Consider the following 18,376-nt stretch of genomic DNA (forward strand, 5'->3'; position numbering starts at 1 on the left):
AACTAAACTGTATATATATAAGCGCACTACGAATAATAAAAGAGACATGGTTGATCCCAGTGATTCTTTGCAAGATGCTAAGCCCAATTTTGATGGTGTTCCAGCCCAAGCCGTTGATGCGGTCAGAATGAGGCTAGCTCAACTGACACATTCATTGAGAAGGATTAGAGATGAGCTCTCGAGAGCAGAATTACCACAATGGTACACTTTACAATCACAATTAAACGTTACTCTATCACAAATAATGTCAGTAACGTCCACTCTGCAGCATTTCCAAGGATTACTGGACTCTACAATGGTCTATCCTTTGCCTAACTTCCCCACGACGTCCCATGAAGGTCTGTTAACGACACTGTTGAGAAAGAAGAATATTCCCGAAGTGGAGGAGCTGATGAGTACCGCCAAGGATATGTCAGATTTAGATTTAAATACAATGGAACATCGTGAACTGGAAAGGTCGTTACAAAATGATAGAGATATTTCCACATGGTGCTTACAGACGCTTGTCGGTGAATACAGGAAACATGATTTCAAGAGTTTTAGAGAAGATGGTGATGCTATGAATATCACCTTATCGAATCATAAGAAGCCCTCGAAGCCATTTCAAATTGAAGATGTTTTAAGATACACTTACAGAGGTGAAAATGCAAATAAGGAAACGAATAACCAAGGAACTGAAGAGGTTACTGTTATCAATTGAGAGATAATTTTAAAAATCAAGCGTTATTATTGTTCTATTAGTACTGATATTGTTATTATTTACATGACGATAAGATATTTATGTCGTTACGATAGGAGTTTTATGACGATTTCCCATGTACCGAACATAATAATACTGTTTGGCACAGTTCTCATCAAATGCGGTGTCAGTCCACTGTACATGGAGATAAAACCTTCCTCCTTAATGATCACTTTGAAGGATTGGATCAAACCGGTGTATTTAGGTTTACCGTTTTCCAATGGCGCTTGTCTAAGTCTTGTCCTTACCACTTCGTGTGGATAAGTGACTATGCTTGCTACTAATTTAGCTAAACCAGCACTACCGGATCTTTGACACCATTCTTTGATCTTTTCAGACACACTCTTGTGCCTTTCGTCATGACCAAACTTTTCAATTGATCTTTCCTTTATCACACGCTTCATCTGTTCGTACAAGATCCATTGTAAAATACTTTCAACAGATCCCAGATATGAGGCACTTAGACCCTTGTACATACCACGGACACCTTCATTCTTCATAATACTTTTAATACAATCCCATGAGTTTTTATATTGTTTGGTCTTCCCAGCCTTATCCAGTTGTAATCTGGTTTTGATCATCCAAATTGGATTTGTAGCTGTTGATGTTGCCCAACCTGCTGTTGCACCTGCCATAAGGTGAATCCAAGCGGCCTCTTGACCATCGTTGAAATATCTTGAGTAAATATCCTTTGTAGTACCATAGGTGAAAAAATTGATACTTCTTGCTGGAATGACACCAATTAAATTAGGTCCTAGCCCTTTAAATAAACTTGTAAAACCTTCCTGCTTGTAAACACTTCCTAAAATTCCGAATGTTTCCTTAAAATGCACGCCTGCCTGTGCCATATAATTTAGAACCCTCTGAGTTGGTGTACCTGTTTTGTAAATAGCCTTGGACTTATAAATATTTTGATAGACATCACTTTGCAATCTTGTTTTAACCAAATCAAAGGGACAGGTTACCACTGAACCTGCCATACCACCAATACCACCTGCAACAAAGTGTACCCATGGTTTGACTGGCGGCGGTTGTTGTTGCAATTGTCTGTTATTTACTTTTACCGCTGGATCTTCTATCTCCGGTGGGACAGCATCTTTAAAATTGGAACCTTTCTCATCACTCGCCAGATATGGCGAAGCTTCAATGGCTTCCTTTTCTAATCTTTTGGCATTTTCCTCCCAATCTTGAAACGATTTCTTGGGCATTTTTTGAAATTTTATATCATAAATACAGGATTACTTCAATACAAGGGCTAGTTTCAGAAGCCAAAACAATTCCGGTAAATCAGTTGAACACTATTGATACGTTAAATTCGACTCTGAAGAATTCAACAACCTCTATTTCCCAAGATTCCCTTGATTTCTCTTGTTTTCATCGTCACCTATATGAGCTCGAATTTTTTTCAAAGGTGAAATTTTTTTGAACTCATCTCATCTCATCTCATCGCACCATCACATGGATAAGATCATCACCAGTAGTAACAGAACCAGCAACACTAGTTAGTAGTTTATGATATTGAGGCCAAACGATATATGTGTACAATTGATTAAACACAATTAGATATGAAGATATAGACAGTACCGTACCCTTAGCTTAAATGTAAGTTTCGTATGGAACTGGAGCCAAAGTTTGTGGAACGTTACCCTCAGTAGAGATGACGTGAGCTGGTCTTGGGCCAGCTGGTTGTCTCTTCAATTGGACAGCGGTACCAGAAGCCTTAGCGGCAGCACGCTTAGCAGCGTTGTCCTTAACTCTTTGCAAAAATTCTTGTCTGCACTTGGAGTGTTTGATGTGTTCAATTCTGACATTAACTCTCTTTTGAATGCATCTACCACCAACGACCTTGTTGATCATCACACCAACAGCGGACTTGGTAACGTTGAAGATGACACCGGTCTTACCTTGGTAGACCTTGTGAGGCATACCCTTTTGGATAGCACCATTGGCCTTGATATCGACAATGTCACCAACCTTGTAGACCTTCAGATAGGCAGACAATGGCAGAGCACCATGTCTTCTGAAGTCACGTTGGAACATGTAACGAGTACGAGATCTGTAACCGTGTCTATTTCATATTTGTTAGTATTACCATTCAAAACACTTGGAAACGATTCCCACCAATGATCACTATCATCAATATTTCTAATAATCCATTTAGAACATACGCTTTACCCATTTTTGCTTGTCGTCCTTGGGTTCCCTAGCCAGAAGAGTTAGCTTGGAAGATTGTTCAAAATTTGACTACACCTTTGGAGCAATAGCCAGTTCTCTGCACTAGTGACTGAAACTTTCCGGTCAATCCCTCAGAGTCAGCGAGATGCGATGCGTGGCAGAGAGTCGGTAGCGTTAGGCAGAGCGTCGGCCTGCGAGGAGAGTCTCTACTGCCCTAGGTGGAAGGTCTTCCCAGCGAGGCAGCACGTCCAGTGGGAGGGCACCGTCCCAGAGGCTCCGCCGAGTGTCGCCTCGTGGTTCCTTCCAGCTGGTAAAGCGACCTGTTCGCGTTGCGGGACCGACGCACAAAACTTTTCAAATTGAAAAAAGTAAAATTAAACAGAATGTATGGGTGTACAGAATGTAAAACAGTCATTTGTTTGAAGTCTATCCCTCATCGGTTCTTTTCTTCTCCGCTGATTGACACATTTTATGCATAGAATTGTAAACATCAATAGCCTTCCATTATTCCCCTATCAATATACTATTATAGAGTGCGTACAAAGATAGTAAATTGCATAGAAACATTGTTACATCCGCTGCAGAGCTTGAAATAACAGATACAAAAATCATTTCAAACTCTAAATATACATAGCTTATACAGCGACCAGCGTCAGTAATTACATTTCTAAGCTTAGCAGAAAATGGTGTATAACTGAAAATAGTAGAAAACAAAAACAAAAAGGTATAACTATAGTTACAAGCGATCTGTTTATTCTTCTTCTTCTTCGTTTTCTTCACCACCTTCTTCACCACCACCGCTTTCAGCCTTTCTAGCGGCGTTTCTTCTGGCGACTCTACCTGGTCTACCACCACCGAATGGAGAGGATGGAGCGAAATCGATGTGCTTTTCAGAGTCCAATCTAACAACGAAAGATGGGACGTTAACGATTTGCTTACCGACGGCAATGTGTCTTTGGGTGATCAAAACTCTAGCGTGGTGGATGGACTTAGCCAAACCCAACTTGTAAACTTGAGTTTGCAATCTTCTTTCCAAGAAATCTTCTGGTTTCAAGGCCAAGACATAATCGAGCTTCTTTTTGTCTTCAGACAAGACACCCACTCTGACCAATCTTCTGATCAAGGCATTACCTTCGAATAATCTCTTTTGGTCTTTTTCGTCCTTGGTCAACAATTCTCTGGCAGCACGACGAATCTTAGACAATTGGAAAGTAATTCTGTAAATTTCTCTCTTGTTTCTCAAACCATATTCACCGGCAATTTTCAATTCGGCGTCCAAACGAGAAGACTCGAATGGTCTCTTTGGAGTAGAGTAGGTCTTAGAGTAGGTTCTTGGGGCTCCTAAAGTACTACGTTAGTTAACATATTCAATTGTTTTACGAGGTTCAAGAGGTGCACACATAAACACTAGAGAATCAAATCAACATGCTATTAGCACAAGACATCATGATAACCATTAAAGTAACAGTATCACAATTACTGGACAATTTCGTTTGAAGTGTCGGGTTTTCAAACGAAATCTTTTTGTGTCCAGTTTCTTGCTTTAATTGTTGATTCTCTAACATTTATGAGGACCCGAACCTCTAAGACCATAAATGGTCTTGATTCATATTTGTAACGTACTTGGCATTGTTACCTAATCGATGATTTCCTGGCGTCTCTGATCTGTGTGATAATTTTCAGTGAGATGAGTATGTCAGTTGAACTTTATAGACATGAATTGGATTCACTTGCGTCGGTGCGTCGGTGAGTGCGACCTGAAATTTTTCAAATTTTTCAGAAGAAAAAACATCCATATTCGAAGAAAAAATACATGGTGTGCGGATGTTTATATCGTTTTTCGTTTAGAGCGGTGTACAGATGTAAGAAACAGTCATTAAAATATGTCGTCTTTAATTCTTATATTGTCACCTCTACAATCTTTAAATACGTTACGAAAATAATATTAATGATGATGATGATTATTATGATATACATAAACCGATGCCCACAACTATCCCAGATTACAATTCTGCATGGAATTGTTTAATGACGGAGTCCACATCATCAATACCTAGTGGCCTAATGTCACCCATTTGTTTAATCTTGAGTGTAAGTTCTTTAATTTGGTCATCGTTTAGAGGTAAATTCAGTTGTTCCACTCTTGATTTAATTGCATTCCAACCGGTCAATTTACTAGCAAAATGAATGTATCTCGAAATACCGAAATCTTCAGGGTTTAAGATTTCATAAGTCGATGGGTTTGCCAAAATGGCCTTTGCATGAATACCTGCCTTGTGGGTAAATGCACAGAAACCTGTGACAGGGTTGTTGAAAGGTAGATTGACTTCGACTGCTTCAGCGACTAAATTTTCAATATCACGTAGTTTCTTCAAATTGTATTTTGACTTGACATAATCTGGTGCGGATACAATCATACGAGCCATGAAACCACCAAGTGGCACAATACCATTTCTTTCACCAATACCAAGAACACATGTATCAATTAGTCTAGCACCTGCTTCTAAAGCTGAGTATGCGTTACCAATTGCACAACCGGTATCATCGTGGAAATGACATTCAATATCACATGAAACCACATTTTTCAAGGATCTAACCAATTCGTAAACTTGTCTTGGGTTCGCACAACCAACAGTATCTGCAATACCAACTCTGTTGACACCAATTTGATCCACAGTTTTGTAGATATTCAGCAAATCAACAATATCTGATCTAAAAGAATCCTCGGATGAAAATCTAATTTCTAGACCTTTGGATTTAACGAATTCAATAACGTCTACTGCTGTTTTAGCGATATAGTTCATATCTTTACCATGAGAATATTGTCTTAAGAATTTTGAAGTACCGATAACCACATCGACACCATCGACACCAGTTTCTACCGCAACTTTAGCATCATCCATGTGACAACGAATGTGGGTTAAAATTTTAGATTTTAAACCTAATTTACAAATTGCTTCACAATCTTTTCTAGATTGTTCAGATGCGACTGGCGAAGTCAATTCAATGTAGTCAGCACCAAATTCATCAAGTGCCTTTGCGATTTCAATCTTTTTTTCTGTGTCAAAAAATGCATTGGCAAATTGTTCACCTTCACGTAATGTAGATTCAATAATTTTGAAATCTCTAACGTTAGAAACTAGATCAGAAGCATTTGGAGCATATGGGTTTGATGACACTGACATCTTGGATTAAATTTCCTGTAGTATAGGTAACTTTCGAATCAAAAGATAGCTGACTAACTGTGAGAAGCTTTATACCACCAGGATCAGATAACTTGAAGATTAATACCAAGACTATGAGCACCACAGCTATATTAACCCTATATACTTTTTTTTTTCAATTGAATTTTTCAACCATTCAATTGAGTCACTATATGATGATGAAAAAAATACCTGTGGAAATTGCTTCATGAGTAATCCCGGAGAGAGTAAAAAAGGGAAAAAAATGGATGACTGTCCGGGACTAACCATGTCGTGTCCAGGATGTAGGAAATAAAAATAATATTATTATAAACACCACTAGAGGGGCTCGAACACGCAATCGAAAAATCGAAATACGTAGAATTCAACATGTGATATTCACGTGCATCAGAACGGTCGCAAATAGAACGGCGTAAGCAGAGAATCACTAGCTAAAGCTAAAGAAAGAACAAGATCGCGATTGCCTCTCATGTGCTTCCCCAAAGAAGCCGTTTTACACCTCGAGGTTTGAAGTCATCTATTCTGTCTAACATACATACCCAAAGAAAAGAGGGAAAAAAAGCGGGACGCACTTCAATTACCAGTCAAAGAAAAAAATTTTCACTACGAGCAGGAGGAATAAGGTATTGCATAGGACAGTAGAATACAGAAGATGTATTATAGCATAGTAAAGAGATAAGATCTTACGGTGTTCTTACATGTAGACAGCTTTGCAATACTGCTTCGGTGTATATCATTTCTATTCCACCTCCATATGTATCTCTACTCGTATCGCAAGTAAAAAAAGGAGAGGAGAGTGAAAAATCTACCTGTTACCCTCCTTTTCATTATTTTTTTTCTTTCTCCTTTCGACATTTTATTTTTTTCAACATCTCATATAAAAGCATCTGTTTTTGTACAATCCCGTGGGAGGGCACATTTTGGGGGCGAATGTGAGAATATAAGAACCGGGTAACCGACGCGCCTAGAGGGTTTACGGAAAAAGAAACGGAGAGTATAAATACAAGATAGAGGAAGTAACGATATAAGAGCGAAGATAATACCTGGGCGGTTAAATTCTTTTCCATTACATACACTATTAAGATAGGGAAAGAACAAAAGAAGAATAACAAAAAAAAAATTATTAGGAACATACTATAATTAAAAATTTCGATTCGACATGACCTCACAGGTTTCGCGGTTAGACCGTCAGGTCATCCTACTAGAGACAGGTTCTACGCAGTTTGTAAGGAATATGGCGGCCGATCAAATGGGAGATCTAGCAAAAGAACATCCTGAAGATATCCTTTCGCTGCTTTCAAGGGTGTATCCGTTTCTTCTGGTAAAGAAATGGGAGACTAGAGTGACAGCGGCAAGAGCTGTTGGTGGTATAGTTTGTCATGCACCAGTATGGGATCCTAATGAAAATGACGGAGAAATTAAGACTGAAGATGCGGATGATGAGGAGACTAATGCTAAGGTTAAACTGGAACACGAAATGCAAGTTAAATTGGAGGAAGCCGAGCACGATGAACTTTTGCTGCAACAAGAAGATTCGAGACAAACATTATCATTATCGGACTGGAGTTTACATGAATTACTAAAATCTAAAAAAGTACTACTGGCGTCTAGTATGAATGATTATGGTGATGGCAACACTAGGAAGCAACCAAAGAAAGATTTAGGTATAAATGGGGAATTTTATGATGAATTGAAAGAGATCAATAATGGTAATAATGGAGTGAAAAAGGAAGAACCAGGTGATGTACCACCTAGACAATCATCGCCATCTGGTACTAGTAGTAATAAAAAATCTGCAAGAATGTTAGCAATGGCAAAGAGGAAAAAGAAAATGCAGGCCAAGAGCTCATCGAATAAACCTGTTGATCTTTCAGAAAGTTCAGTATCGAAAAGTTTAATGAATCAACATATGAGTAAAAGTAAAGAAGCCAGTATGAGCCCGACAACGACGCCAACTTCGTTATCAAATCCTAAATTAGAAATTACGGAGCAAATGGATAATAGTAAAATCATGGTCGAATCAATGATGGCCCCCATATTAGAAAAGCATGAAAAAGTTGCAGGTTTAGTTTGGCAATTTCAAGGTATATTTGAATTATTATTAGACAATTTGATTAACGATTCATGGGAAGTACGACATGGTTCTGCATTAGGGTTGAGAGAATTGTTGAAAAAACATGCCTTTAGTGTCAGTAGAGTTAAAGGTAAATCAAGAGCTGAAAACAATGCAAGAAATAAAAGATCTTTGGAAGATATTTCAACTAGACTTTTAACAGTATTTGCCATTGATAGGTTTGGTGATTTTGTCTATGATACGGTGGTGGCACCTGTAAGAGAATCTGTTGCACAAACTTTAGCTGCCCTATTAATTCATTTAGATGACGATCTATGTCGGAAAATTTTTGGTGCTCTAGAACAATTGGTACTTCAGGATCCGCAAGTTGTTATGATGCCTAATAAAATTTGGGAAGCCACACATGGTGGTCTTCTTGGAGTACGATATTTTGTTAGCATAAAGACAGATTTTCTTTTAGAACAACATTTGTTAAACAACGTGGTTAACATCGTTCTTTATGGATTGAATCAGCCCGACGATGATGTACAAAGTGTAGCGGCAGCTATCTTATCACCGATCACCGATCAATTCGTAAAGTTGGATTTACACACCATTGAATTGGTACTAACAACAATTTGGTCGCTCTTAACCCACTTAGAAGATGATCTTTCGTCAAGTGTAGGATCAGTAATGAATTTATTGGCTAAATTGTGTAAACATGAAGAAGTTTTACACATTTTAAAGGAAAAAGCTATACAACATCCTTCAGAGTGGTCCTTCAAATCATTGGTACCAAAATTGTATCCATTTTTAAGGCATTCCATTTCATCAGTGAGAAAAGCTGTTCTCAATCTTTTAAATGCATTCTTATCCATAAACGACGATTCAACAAAGGGTTGGCTCAACGGTAAAGTCTTCCGATTGGTTTTCCAGAATATTATTTTAGAACAAAACAGAGAAATTTTAGATCTATCGTTCCAAGTTTACATTCAACTGTTACGTGATTATAGGTTTAAACATACCGAAAAGACGTTGGATCATGTCTTTAGTAAACATTTACAACCAATTTTACACCTTTTGAATACTCCTATTGGTGAAAATGGTAAAAACTACAGTATGGAATCTCAATACATTCTGAAAATTTCCCAACATTATCAATTACATCCGGAGAAGAAAAGATCATTATCTGAATCTAATTTTGATTCGGATATACCAGCTCCCAAAAATAGTGAGCGTGTTAATATTGATGAACCAATGATTGCAGGTGACATTACTCTATTAGGAGCAGAAGTCATTCAAAATACTAGAATTATGGGTGCTGAAGCCTTTGGTATTACTTTATCCATGTTTCAAGAATCTACTTTACAATCATTTTTTTCAAATGTTCTGGTACGTTGTTTCGAATTATCCTATGCGACTCCAAGAATGATCGCAGGTATCATTTTATCGACATTTTGTTCATCATGGAGTCAATTACATCCTGAGACTGAAATACCATCATTTATTCAAGAAATATTTGCACCTGTAATTAATCCTCAATTGTTAAATCCTGATGATTTACCTACTTTTAGAGAATTAGTACCCAGCTTAAAGGCATTAAGAACTCAATGCCAGAGTTTAATGAGAACGTTTGTCGACGTGGGGATGTTGCCACAACATAAATTCCCAAATTTACCAATTATAGTTCAAGGTGAAGCTGAAGCTGGTCCAGAGGCCTTCAACATTTCACTTGCAGAAAAAGTCCATAATGAATATTATGATAAGATGTTTCGATCAATGGGTAACTCCTATAAGTTGTTAGCTAAAAAACCACTTGAAGATGCAAAATACAGGGTGTTTTTAGCTATTGAGGCCGCTAAGGAGTCTAGAAGAGCTCGTAATTCAAGCATTCTTTCCAACTATGCAGCCGCTTCCCTAAGGTTTGGTGGGTTGCCAACTAAATTGAACCCCATTATTAGAGCATTTATGGATAGTATCAAGGAAGAGAAAAATGGTAAGTTGCAGCGCTTGGCAGGTGATTCTATCATATATCTGATCAAGCAGTTACTGGAGAACGATAGGGCCAATGTCGCTAACAAGATCTGTAAAAACCTTTGTGGATTTTTATGTGTGGATACTTCTGAGGTTCCTGAGTTTGCTGCTCATAGTCAATTGAAGGATTCTATGCTAACTATAGTTAAGGAAAATTCACCACCACCCTCACCTGATGATGTCCATTTACAAAGATTGACCGAAGAGGCACAAATAAAACGTAGAGGTGGTCTTTACACGTTAGGTCAATTGTTGCAACTATTTGGATCCGAAACTTTCCAAAGGGTTACTCAATTCCACAGCTGTCTTTTCGAACCATTGGATAACAGTAGTGAATGGAAAGAGAAAGATTCTTTGACAGATGTAGTAGGACAATCTGTGGTAGACGCACTGGGAGCTTTAAGAGCTACTTATTCTTACATGAGTGGTGAATTGAAAACAAATGAAATTTGGCCTCGTTTCCCTATTCTTTTAGAATTGTTGAGATGCCGTTTTTCTGTGATTAGATATTCTGCTGCTAGAACTTTCGCAGATTTAGCTAAATTATCTCCAATTCCAGTTATGACTTTTATCATTAGAGAAGTATTACCTCTATTGAACAGTGCAGGTTCTACTATTGATCGTCAAGGTGCTACAGAATTAGTGTATCACTTGTCCATTTCAATGAGTCATGATATTTTGCCTTATGTGATCTTTTTGATTGTACCACTTTTGGGTCGTATGAGTGATTCCAATACCGATGTAAGAAGCTTGTCTACCACAACGTTTGCTCTAATCATCAAATTGGTACCATTGGAAGCCGGTATTGCTGATCCTGAAGGGTTACCAGAGGATTTGATGGCTGGTCGTGAAAGAGAAAGAGATTTTATTCAACAGATGATGGATTCTTCAAAGGCAAAACCATTCAAATTGCCTATTGCTATTAAGGCAACTTTGAGAAAATACCAACAAGAAGGTGTAAATTGGCTTGCATTTTTGAACAAATATCATTTGCATGGTATTCTATGTGATGATATGGGTCTCGGTAAGACTCTACAGGCAATTTGTATTATTGCCAGTGATCAATATTTGCGTAGACAAGATTATGAAAAGACTCATTCTGTAGAGACTAGACCTCTACCATCGCTAATTGTGTGTCCACCTTCATTAACAGGGCATTGGGAAGCTGAATTTGAAGAGTATTCACCATTTTTGAAAATTGTCGTTTACGCTGGTGGTCCTTCTACCAGATACCCACTAAGAGATAAACTACATGAGGCAGATATCATTGTTACTTCTTATGATGTTGCAAGAAACGATTTATCCGTGATTGCCCAATTCGATTACAATTACTGTATTTTAGATGAAGGTCACATCATCAAGAACGCACAATCCAAATTGGCCAAGGCGGTTAAACAGTTCAGATCCAATCACAGGTTAATCTTAACTGGTACACCAATTCAAAACAATGTGGTTGAATTATGGTCATTGTTCGACTTCTTGATGCCTGGATTTTTGGGAACTGAAAAGATGTTCCAAGAAAGATTTGCTAAACCAATTGCTGCCTCTAGGAACAGTAAAACATCTTCTAAGGAACAAGAAGCAGGTGCCTTGGCTTTGGAAGCTTTGCATAAGCAAGTTTTACCATTCATGTTAAGAAGATTGAAGGAAGATGTCCTTTCTGATTTGCCACCAAAGATCATTCAAGACTACCATTGTGAATTAAGTGATCTACAAAAACAATTATATGAAGATTTCTCCAGGAAACAGAAAACAGTTGTTCAAAAAGATATTGAAAATACAGCCGATACGGATAACAAGCAACACATTTTCCAAGCACTGCAGTACATGAGGAAGCTTTGTAACCATCCAGCTCTTGTGTTATCTCCTGATCATCCTCAATTGAAACAAGTGGAAAGTTATTTGAAGCAAACACATATGGATTTACACGATATTTCTAATGCCCCCAAATTACTTGCATTAAGGAACTTGTTGTTCGAGTGTGGTATTGGTGAACAAGATATAGATAGAAAATCACCAGTGAACCAACTTCCTTCTACGGTTAATGTTATTTCACAGCATCGTGCTTTAATATTTTGTCAATTGAAAGACATGTTAGATATGGTCGAAAATGATCTTTTCAAAAGGTACATGCCCTCTGTCACTTATATGAGATTAGATGGTAGCGTGGAGGCTCGTGATAGGCAAAAGGTTGTAAGGAAATTCAATGAAGATCCATCTATTGACTGTCTACTGTTGACTACCAAAGTTGGTGGTTTAGGTTTAAATTTAACAGGTGCTGATACAGTTATCTTTGTTGAACACGATTGGAACCCAATGAATGATTTACAAGCTATGGATCGTGCACATCGTTTAGGTCAAAAAAAAGTTGTTAACGTTTACAGAATTGTGACTAAAGGTACTTTAGAAGAAAAAATTATGGGTCTACAGAAGTTTAAGATGAATATTGCCTCGACTGTGGTTAATCAACAGAACAATGGTTTGTCATCAATGAACACTAATCAACTGTTGGATCTATTCGATACAGATAATGTGCCATCACAAGAAAAGGAAGAGAAGCCATCTCAAGCCGCTAATGGTGAAGCAGGGATTGAAGAGGTTGCAAATGAGACAGGTTTATCAGGCAAGGCTAAAGAAGCATTGGGTGAATTGAAAGAATTGTGGGATCCTTCTCAATACGAAGAAGAATATAATTTGGACAATTTCATTAAGACACTTCGTTGATATAGTCGAAAAAAAAAAAAAAAATGAAAATGAAAAATTGCGAAATATTATACAATTGTATCGATTCATCAATTTGGGCATAGATAAATATAAATGTATGTATGTAACACTAGTGCGTATTTAACAGGGGAATGTTATAGATTTTCTATTTTATTATCGTCATTTGACATTTTGGAGATGAAATTTGAAATTCGGACCCTTTACAAATTCAAAGGATCTTTCTGTACATTGAATGAGAAACAATGACAACTATACAGGAACAAATCGATGCAAGGAAAAGGCGGCTAGAGCAGCTGAAACGATTAACTAATGTTGACAAGGAGCCTCCTAATAACGCTAACATTAAAAGTTCAGTTGAAACAGTTGACTCAGCCCCTGCTCAAATTGAGCCTAGTCAAGCAGTAAGTAATACAGATCATGGAAATAAGAATTCACAGGATTCACAACAATCCCAAGAATCCCAAGATTATTCACCACATGATGGAACGGAAATCATGAGAAATGCTCTGAGAGAACCTCTTGATGAATTAGATAGACGAACAGATAAGGCCATCCAGAGACTAGTAAGACAGAGGTTAATCTCAGACGCAATGAACCGGGAATGAACATGTTCTAATAAATAATTACCTACCTATAGACAATATACATATATGTAGAGTTAAGAAAGCCGCATGAATACATTCGTATTACTGTTATTAGTCCGTTTGGAATGCCTCATAAATATAGTGAATGGCAAAGATAAAGAAAGAGAAGGCACCACCTAATGTAACCGTTCTCATACTAATTTTTGTAGCTAAAAATTTACCACCGACCACTGCAACTCCAGTACAAATAAAATGACCTACAACCGCACCAAAGATCACATACCAATAATTGCTGTCAGAAGCCATAGCAATGATACTAATTTGAGAACGATCACCAAACTCACCTAGAAAAACCATCGAGAAGATTTGAATCCAAATTGGAGAGAATAGTACGGATAATTTTTGTGTTACTAGCGTCAACGCATCTTTCCAATCTTTAATACTTTTAAAACGATTTTTCTCTACGACCACACCACTTTCTAAGTCTGTAGCATTGGTATTCAAGTCATTGACTGCAATTTCTTCCTCCACTTCAGCTAATTCATCTTCAACACCAGCATCCTTTGACATTTCAAGCCCTTCCAATGTCAATTTATAACCGAAGATTAAGAATAACATACCCGCCAGAAAACGGGTATAACGTTCCGATATGATAGAAACAAATGTGTGTCCAACCAGCCCTGATAATACTGTCATAATGGCTAGTGAAGATGCTGCCGATGAAAAAACAAGCCATCTAGTATGACGCATGGCCATTAATGCAGCGATTAAGAAGGTTTTATCACCTATTTCAGAGACACCAATCATCGAAACGGCCATGAGGAAAGATGTGAATCCAGATTGAGGTAGATTGCCACCATCTGCTGCAGAGATTTCTGTAGACATAATTGATATCAGGATTTTGAGCAGAAATGAGATGGACTCTCTCTCAATAGAATTGGTTCGATAAAGGAACTCTGTCGGTCAAATCAATTGCCCAAACTATCAATTTATTGGGATCAATAAATATGGTGAAGAAGCGAGTGCGAGCAGATACTGAAAGTTTAGCTTTGATTTTATCAATTACAGTCTTCTAATTTTTTTTTCCTATTTGTTTTTCTTGACCTTATAACATAAAGAGGGTAAAAAGCCCGAAACCTTTCATAATGATAATGGAGAAATAACCACTCATTACACGTGTTGTAGATCTACTACTGAATGTGCAAGTGCTAATACGAAATTATCCAACCTAACAGGCAGTTCTTGAAAATGCTCTGAGAGGCATATCAACGGTAATTTCCTTAACATCCTACCGCTTACCCCAATGGTCTATTCAATTGTTAGTAGCCGTAAAAAACGCAATTATCGGATATAATAGAAGGTGTCAAACATTAACATACTGAACATTTCTCTGCAATTGTCATTAATGCTTCTTTGTAAATGGGATTTTCCATTGTAGATTTGGGCTCTTCACATAAAAGTACCTTTTTTGAAATTAAGTCATCCAGACTCGATGTTAATATTTTGGCAATACCACCCTTTGAAGGATTACCGATATAGAACACACCATCGGCTCTATCGATAAAAGCAGGATCTAACGATTCCACAAGGTTAGAAGTGGCCAATACTAAAAAATTATTGTATTTTTTCAGTAAATCTAATTGAGTTAAGAGGGTACTAACAACTCTGACGCCATCAGTTGATTCGTTTTTGTTCATTAGACTATTTCTTGAAAATGCAATGGCTTCCACCTCGTCTATCAAAAGACAAACAAATGAACAATCCTCTTGATGAAATTTTAACAGATTTTCCACATCTGCAAATATAGTGGCCAGATTTTTCGATGATTCCCCAAACCATCGGGAGAAGATTCGGGAACATGAGATTTCAATAACAACACCTTTATAATTGTTACTGATAGGGTCAACATCAGAGGAGAAATCTTTACGAATAGACAATTTTTGACACAATGCCTTGCAGATGGTAGTCTTACCAGTTCCTGGAGGTCCCTGCACAAGTAAAAGCTTATTGTTGGCAAATGCGCTAGATCCGTTTTCATTAGCCGCGTTCGTAAAAGTTGCAATTTTTAGGGCAATGGTCGCATAACTGTACATTCGTTGTTTAATTCTGTCATCGAAATAAAGTGATTCCCACAGACCTTCGAGTTCCCTTGATGGTAGTAATGTTACTCTCGTCTGTGATAAAGTTTGTCTCGACAGTGGTAAATGGCTCATGATTCCTGATGGTATTAGACTTGTACCTAAAGTATCACCTTCAGAATCTTCTTCACCATCTAAATCGATCTTGTCGAACTCTTCTGATAACAATTTACTCTCCTGGAAGAAGTTTGGGACGTCCTCCAAACAGCAAAACAAATTTATGTTGAAATTTTTGTTCAAAGATACTGATTTTTTTCGAGAAGCGCTAATGTCCTCAGATAGGTTCACCACTGCATGTACAGAGTCATTCAATCTACCTTGAGACGCAATTATCACGGAAGCTTCCACAAATTTATCACAGTAAATCTTACTGATGAAAAGTGATAATAGAAGGTTGGCCTGACCTTGATCAACATCATCAGTTTTACTTACAGACATCTGGTGGAAAATTACTTTAATTAAGCTTTTAATAATTCTTTCCTGTGCTACTGTCGGAGGATCCCTAACTTCAATACTGCCATGTCCCTCAGCTAAAAGTGTATCTGAGAATAATACCAAGTCTTCCAACTCCTTATCATCATATCTGGACAATCTCTTCCCTATTACCTTCTTTAAAACATTGTAAAAGACATGCATCTTGTGAGACAGAGTAGCCGCTGGGGCTTTAAATCCTTTGAGATCTCCTTGAAACCTGCTTCTTGATTCCGTCTCCTCTTTTAGAGCATGTCGTACTAATTGAACCGTACTGCCTCTAATGTGCGCATCAACTATATATACCATTCTTATTCCTTATACGTCTCGTTTTTGCCGCCGTTCTTGATGTGGTGGCAAATGGTATAGAAATTTAACCGCCGAGCTTTCCCGCGTTTTATATCCCGGAAGGGACGGGTAACCCGCCGAACTTCCGTTTCCGGTAACCAGAGCCGGGCGCCTCGCTTATCAGTAGACCTTCAACACATTTAAGAAAGGTATAAAGATAGGTCAACTCAAAAAAATCCTACATGACTACTCTTGATACTATCCTCGACAATTTCAAGGGTCTGCTTCTATAATCACTTTCACTATGCCCTGCTGCAGTTCTCAAAACAGTGTCAAGTCTGAATGTCAAAAGACATCTGCATCAGTTGAAACTAAATCTCAAACTCAAATGTCCTGTTGTAGTGGCAAGACAGCAAATGGCAAACCAACTAGATGCAAGTGCGGTTCTGGTTGCGAGTGTCCATCTTGTAATACTACAAAGCTTTAAAGCTAACGATGCGAATTTTCATACGTTTTCGAAAAAGTTTATACACGATACGGTAATTTTATATTTATATAATGGCTTAACATAAATATTAAAAGGAAGGTTGTTAATTGGATTTCAGTCGAGTTTCTCTTCAATGGAAAAGGACGAGGAACAGGATATCAGGCTTGATACAGCCCCTGATTCCGATTTGGAAGACGATGAATTAATTCAAGATTGGTCACAAGCTGCTCAGTTATCGATAAGATCATCTACATTGCCCAAGAGAGGTGAGAAGGATTATGAACCTGATGGTACTAATGTACAGGAACTACTACTGTACAGAGCCAGAAAGGCAATGTTTGACACTTTATCTAATTCTGCCAGAGGTTCAGTGGTTAAAAACTTGGTAAAGGCCTATTACGATCCCCATGAACATAAAGCTTTAGTATTAAGACCAAAAGGTAATTTCCTACATACATTGGGTAAAATGCATAGAGATGGGACAGTTTGGTTGGAATTCCATGAATTTGTATATTTAGCTGAAAGAGGTAGCATAACGCCCTTTTACAAAATGGATGGTATCGATTGGATAAACCAAGAACTCCCGTTAACCATTGAAGACCTTTACATGCTGTTCAAATCACAGGAGGAATTGGATACATTCTTTGTATTTGAACATCTAAAAAGGCTAGGGTTTATCGTAATGCCCACCAATAACTCTTTAGACTCATTTTTTGAACCTAAAGTTGGGAAAAATTCAGGACAAGCTCTTTCGAATACCTGGAACCTGCTACCTGAATGGAGGAAAACTATACATAATACGATCTTTTACAGTCCCTGGAAATTTTGGTTAAACAGATACACCTCAAATCCTCAAATCTATCAGAGTTTAAACCAATTGATACCGTCTTATAGAGCACCAAGAACTGAAGAAGAATTGAGACGAACAAGATTTGGAAGTATGACCAAGAAACCTTCCGCTTTTCCAATTAGCTTAAATGTTTGGAAACCGAGAACGGATTTCAAAAAGAAAAGCCCTGGTATTCCTGATTTTCAAGTTGTCATCTACAACAAAAACGACCCAAATCAACATTTTCCTACTTATCACGAATTACAGGAAATATTTCAATACCTGGACTACAAATTTGAATTTTTATCAGAAATTGACGATAAATGGGATTGGGATGACCATTCTTATCACGATGGTAAATTAAGAAGTCAAACAGTAGCTAACGTCAAATCAAAGAATGCCGGTGTTGCCGCAGATTCCAAAAAATCACAGAAGGTGAAACCAAAGAGGAAACCTAAGCCTAAATCTCCACGAGTTCAACAAAAGATACGGCTGAAAAATGGATTCCGTAGTTTCCTCTTGGCGGTTATGGATGATGGTATGATAAGTTTTATCAAAATCTCGGAAACTGATTTTGGTTCTGAAAACGTTTGGTATGTACCACAACTAACAACTAAAAAGCCAACTTTATAAGCCTTTTCGCCCCTTTAA

The 18,376-nt window shown here is 37.7% G+C and overlaps 10 protein-coding genes across 10 annotated transcripts; 4 read left to right on the top strand and 6 right to left on the bottom strand.

Annotated features, from left to right (window-relative positions):
- Positions 1 to 46: 46 nt before the first annotated feature.
- On the top strand, positions 47 to 700 carry MED8 (RNA polymerase II mediator complex subunit MED8; the record flags this gene model as incomplete). Its single annotated transcript, XM_002494884.1, has 1 exon — positions 47 to 700. One exon carries the CDS (start codon positions 47 to 49, stop codon positions 698 to 700), a length of 654 nt encoding a protein of 217 aa, XP_002494929.1.
- An 86-nt stretch (positions 701 to 786) lies between these two features.
- Positions 787 to 1,947, bottom strand: RIM2 (Rim2p; the record flags this gene model as incomplete). The annotated part of the gene is made up of 1 exon (XM_002494885.1): positions 787 to 1,947. The coding sequence occupies one exon, from the start codon at positions 1,945 to 1,947 to the stop codon at positions 787 to 789; it is 1,161 nt and encodes a 386-aa protein (XP_002494930.1).
- A 388-nt stretch (positions 1,948 to 2,335) lies between these two features.
- On the bottom strand, positions 2,336 to 2,779 carry RPL21A (60S ribosomal protein eL21; the record flags this gene model as incomplete). Its single annotated transcript, XM_002494886.1, has 1 exon — positions 2,336 to 2,779. One exon carries the CDS (start codon positions 2,777 to 2,779, stop codon positions 2,336 to 2,338), a length of 444 nt encoding a protein of 147 aa, XP_002494931.1.
- An 886-nt stretch (positions 2,780 to 3,665) lies between these two features.
- On the bottom strand, positions 3,666 to 4,544 carry RPS9B (40S ribosomal protein uS4; the record flags this gene model as incomplete). The annotated part of the gene is made up of 2 exons (XM_002494887.1): positions 3,666 to 4,255; positions 4,538 to 4,544. 2 exons carry the CDS (start codon positions 4,542 to 4,544, stop codon positions 3,666 to 3,668), a joined length of 597 nt encoding a protein of 198 aa, XP_002494932.1.
- Positions 4,545 to 4,917: 373 nt separating this feature from the next.
- On the bottom strand, positions 4,918 to 6,099 carry ZYRO0A13222g (uncharacterized protein; the record flags this gene model as incomplete). Its single annotated transcript, XM_002494888.1, has 1 exon — positions 4,918 to 6,099. One exon carries the CDS (start codon positions 6,097 to 6,099, stop codon positions 4,918 to 4,920), a length of 1,182 nt encoding a protein of 393 aa, XP_002494933.1.
- Positions 6,100 to 7,276: 1,177 nt separating this feature from the next.
- MOT1 (DNA-binding ATPase) lies at positions 7,277 to 12,928 on the top strand (the record flags this gene model as incomplete). Its single annotated transcript, XM_002494889.1, has 1 exon — positions 7,277 to 12,928. One exon carries the CDS (start codon positions 7,277 to 7,279, stop codon positions 12,926 to 12,928), a length of 5,652 nt encoding a protein of 1,883 aa, XP_002494934.1.
- Positions 12,929 to 13,170: 242 nt separating this feature from the next.
- Positions 13,171 to 13,533, top strand: ZYRO0A13266g (uncharacterized protein; the record flags this gene model as incomplete). Its single annotated transcript, XM_002494890.1, has 1 exon — positions 13,171 to 13,533. The coding sequence occupies one exon, from the start codon at positions 13,171 to 13,173 to the stop codon at positions 13,531 to 13,533; it is 363 nt and encodes a 120-aa protein (XP_002494935.1).
- Positions 13,534 to 13,623: 90 nt separating this feature from the next.
- On the bottom strand, positions 13,624 to 14,397 carry GDT1 (putative ribosome biosynthesis protein GDT1; the record flags this gene model as incomplete). Its single annotated transcript, XM_002494891.1, has 1 exon — positions 13,624 to 14,397. One exon carries the CDS (start codon positions 14,395 to 14,397, stop codon positions 13,624 to 13,626), a length of 774 nt encoding a protein of 257 aa, XP_002494936.1.
- A 485-nt stretch (positions 14,398 to 14,882) lies between these two features.
- On the bottom strand, positions 14,883 to 16,430 carry PCH2 (Pch2p; the record flags this gene model as incomplete). The annotated part of the gene is made up of 1 exon (XM_002494892.1): positions 14,883 to 16,430. The coding sequence occupies one exon, from the start codon at positions 16,428 to 16,430 to the stop codon at positions 14,883 to 14,885; it is 1,548 nt and encodes a 515-aa protein (XP_002494937.1).
- A 599-nt stretch (positions 16,431 to 17,029) lies between these two features.
- Positions 17,030 to 18,358, top strand: SEN54 (tRNA splicing endonuclease subunit SEN54; the record flags this gene model as incomplete). Its single annotated transcript, XM_002494893.1, has 1 exon — positions 17,030 to 18,358. The coding sequence occupies one exon, from the start codon at positions 17,030 to 17,032 to the stop codon at positions 18,356 to 18,358; it is 1,329 nt and encodes a 442-aa protein (XP_002494938.1).
- Positions 18,359 to 18,376: the final 18 nt, after the last annotated feature.

Source organism: Zygosaccharomyces rouxii (genome assembly GCF_000026365.1).
Source record: "Zygosaccharomyces rouxii strain CBS732 chromosome A complete sequence".
Classification (NCBI taxonomy): Eukaryota; Fungi; Ascomycota; class Saccharomycetes; order Saccharomycetales; family Saccharomycetaceae; genus Zygosaccharomyces; species Zygosaccharomyces rouxii.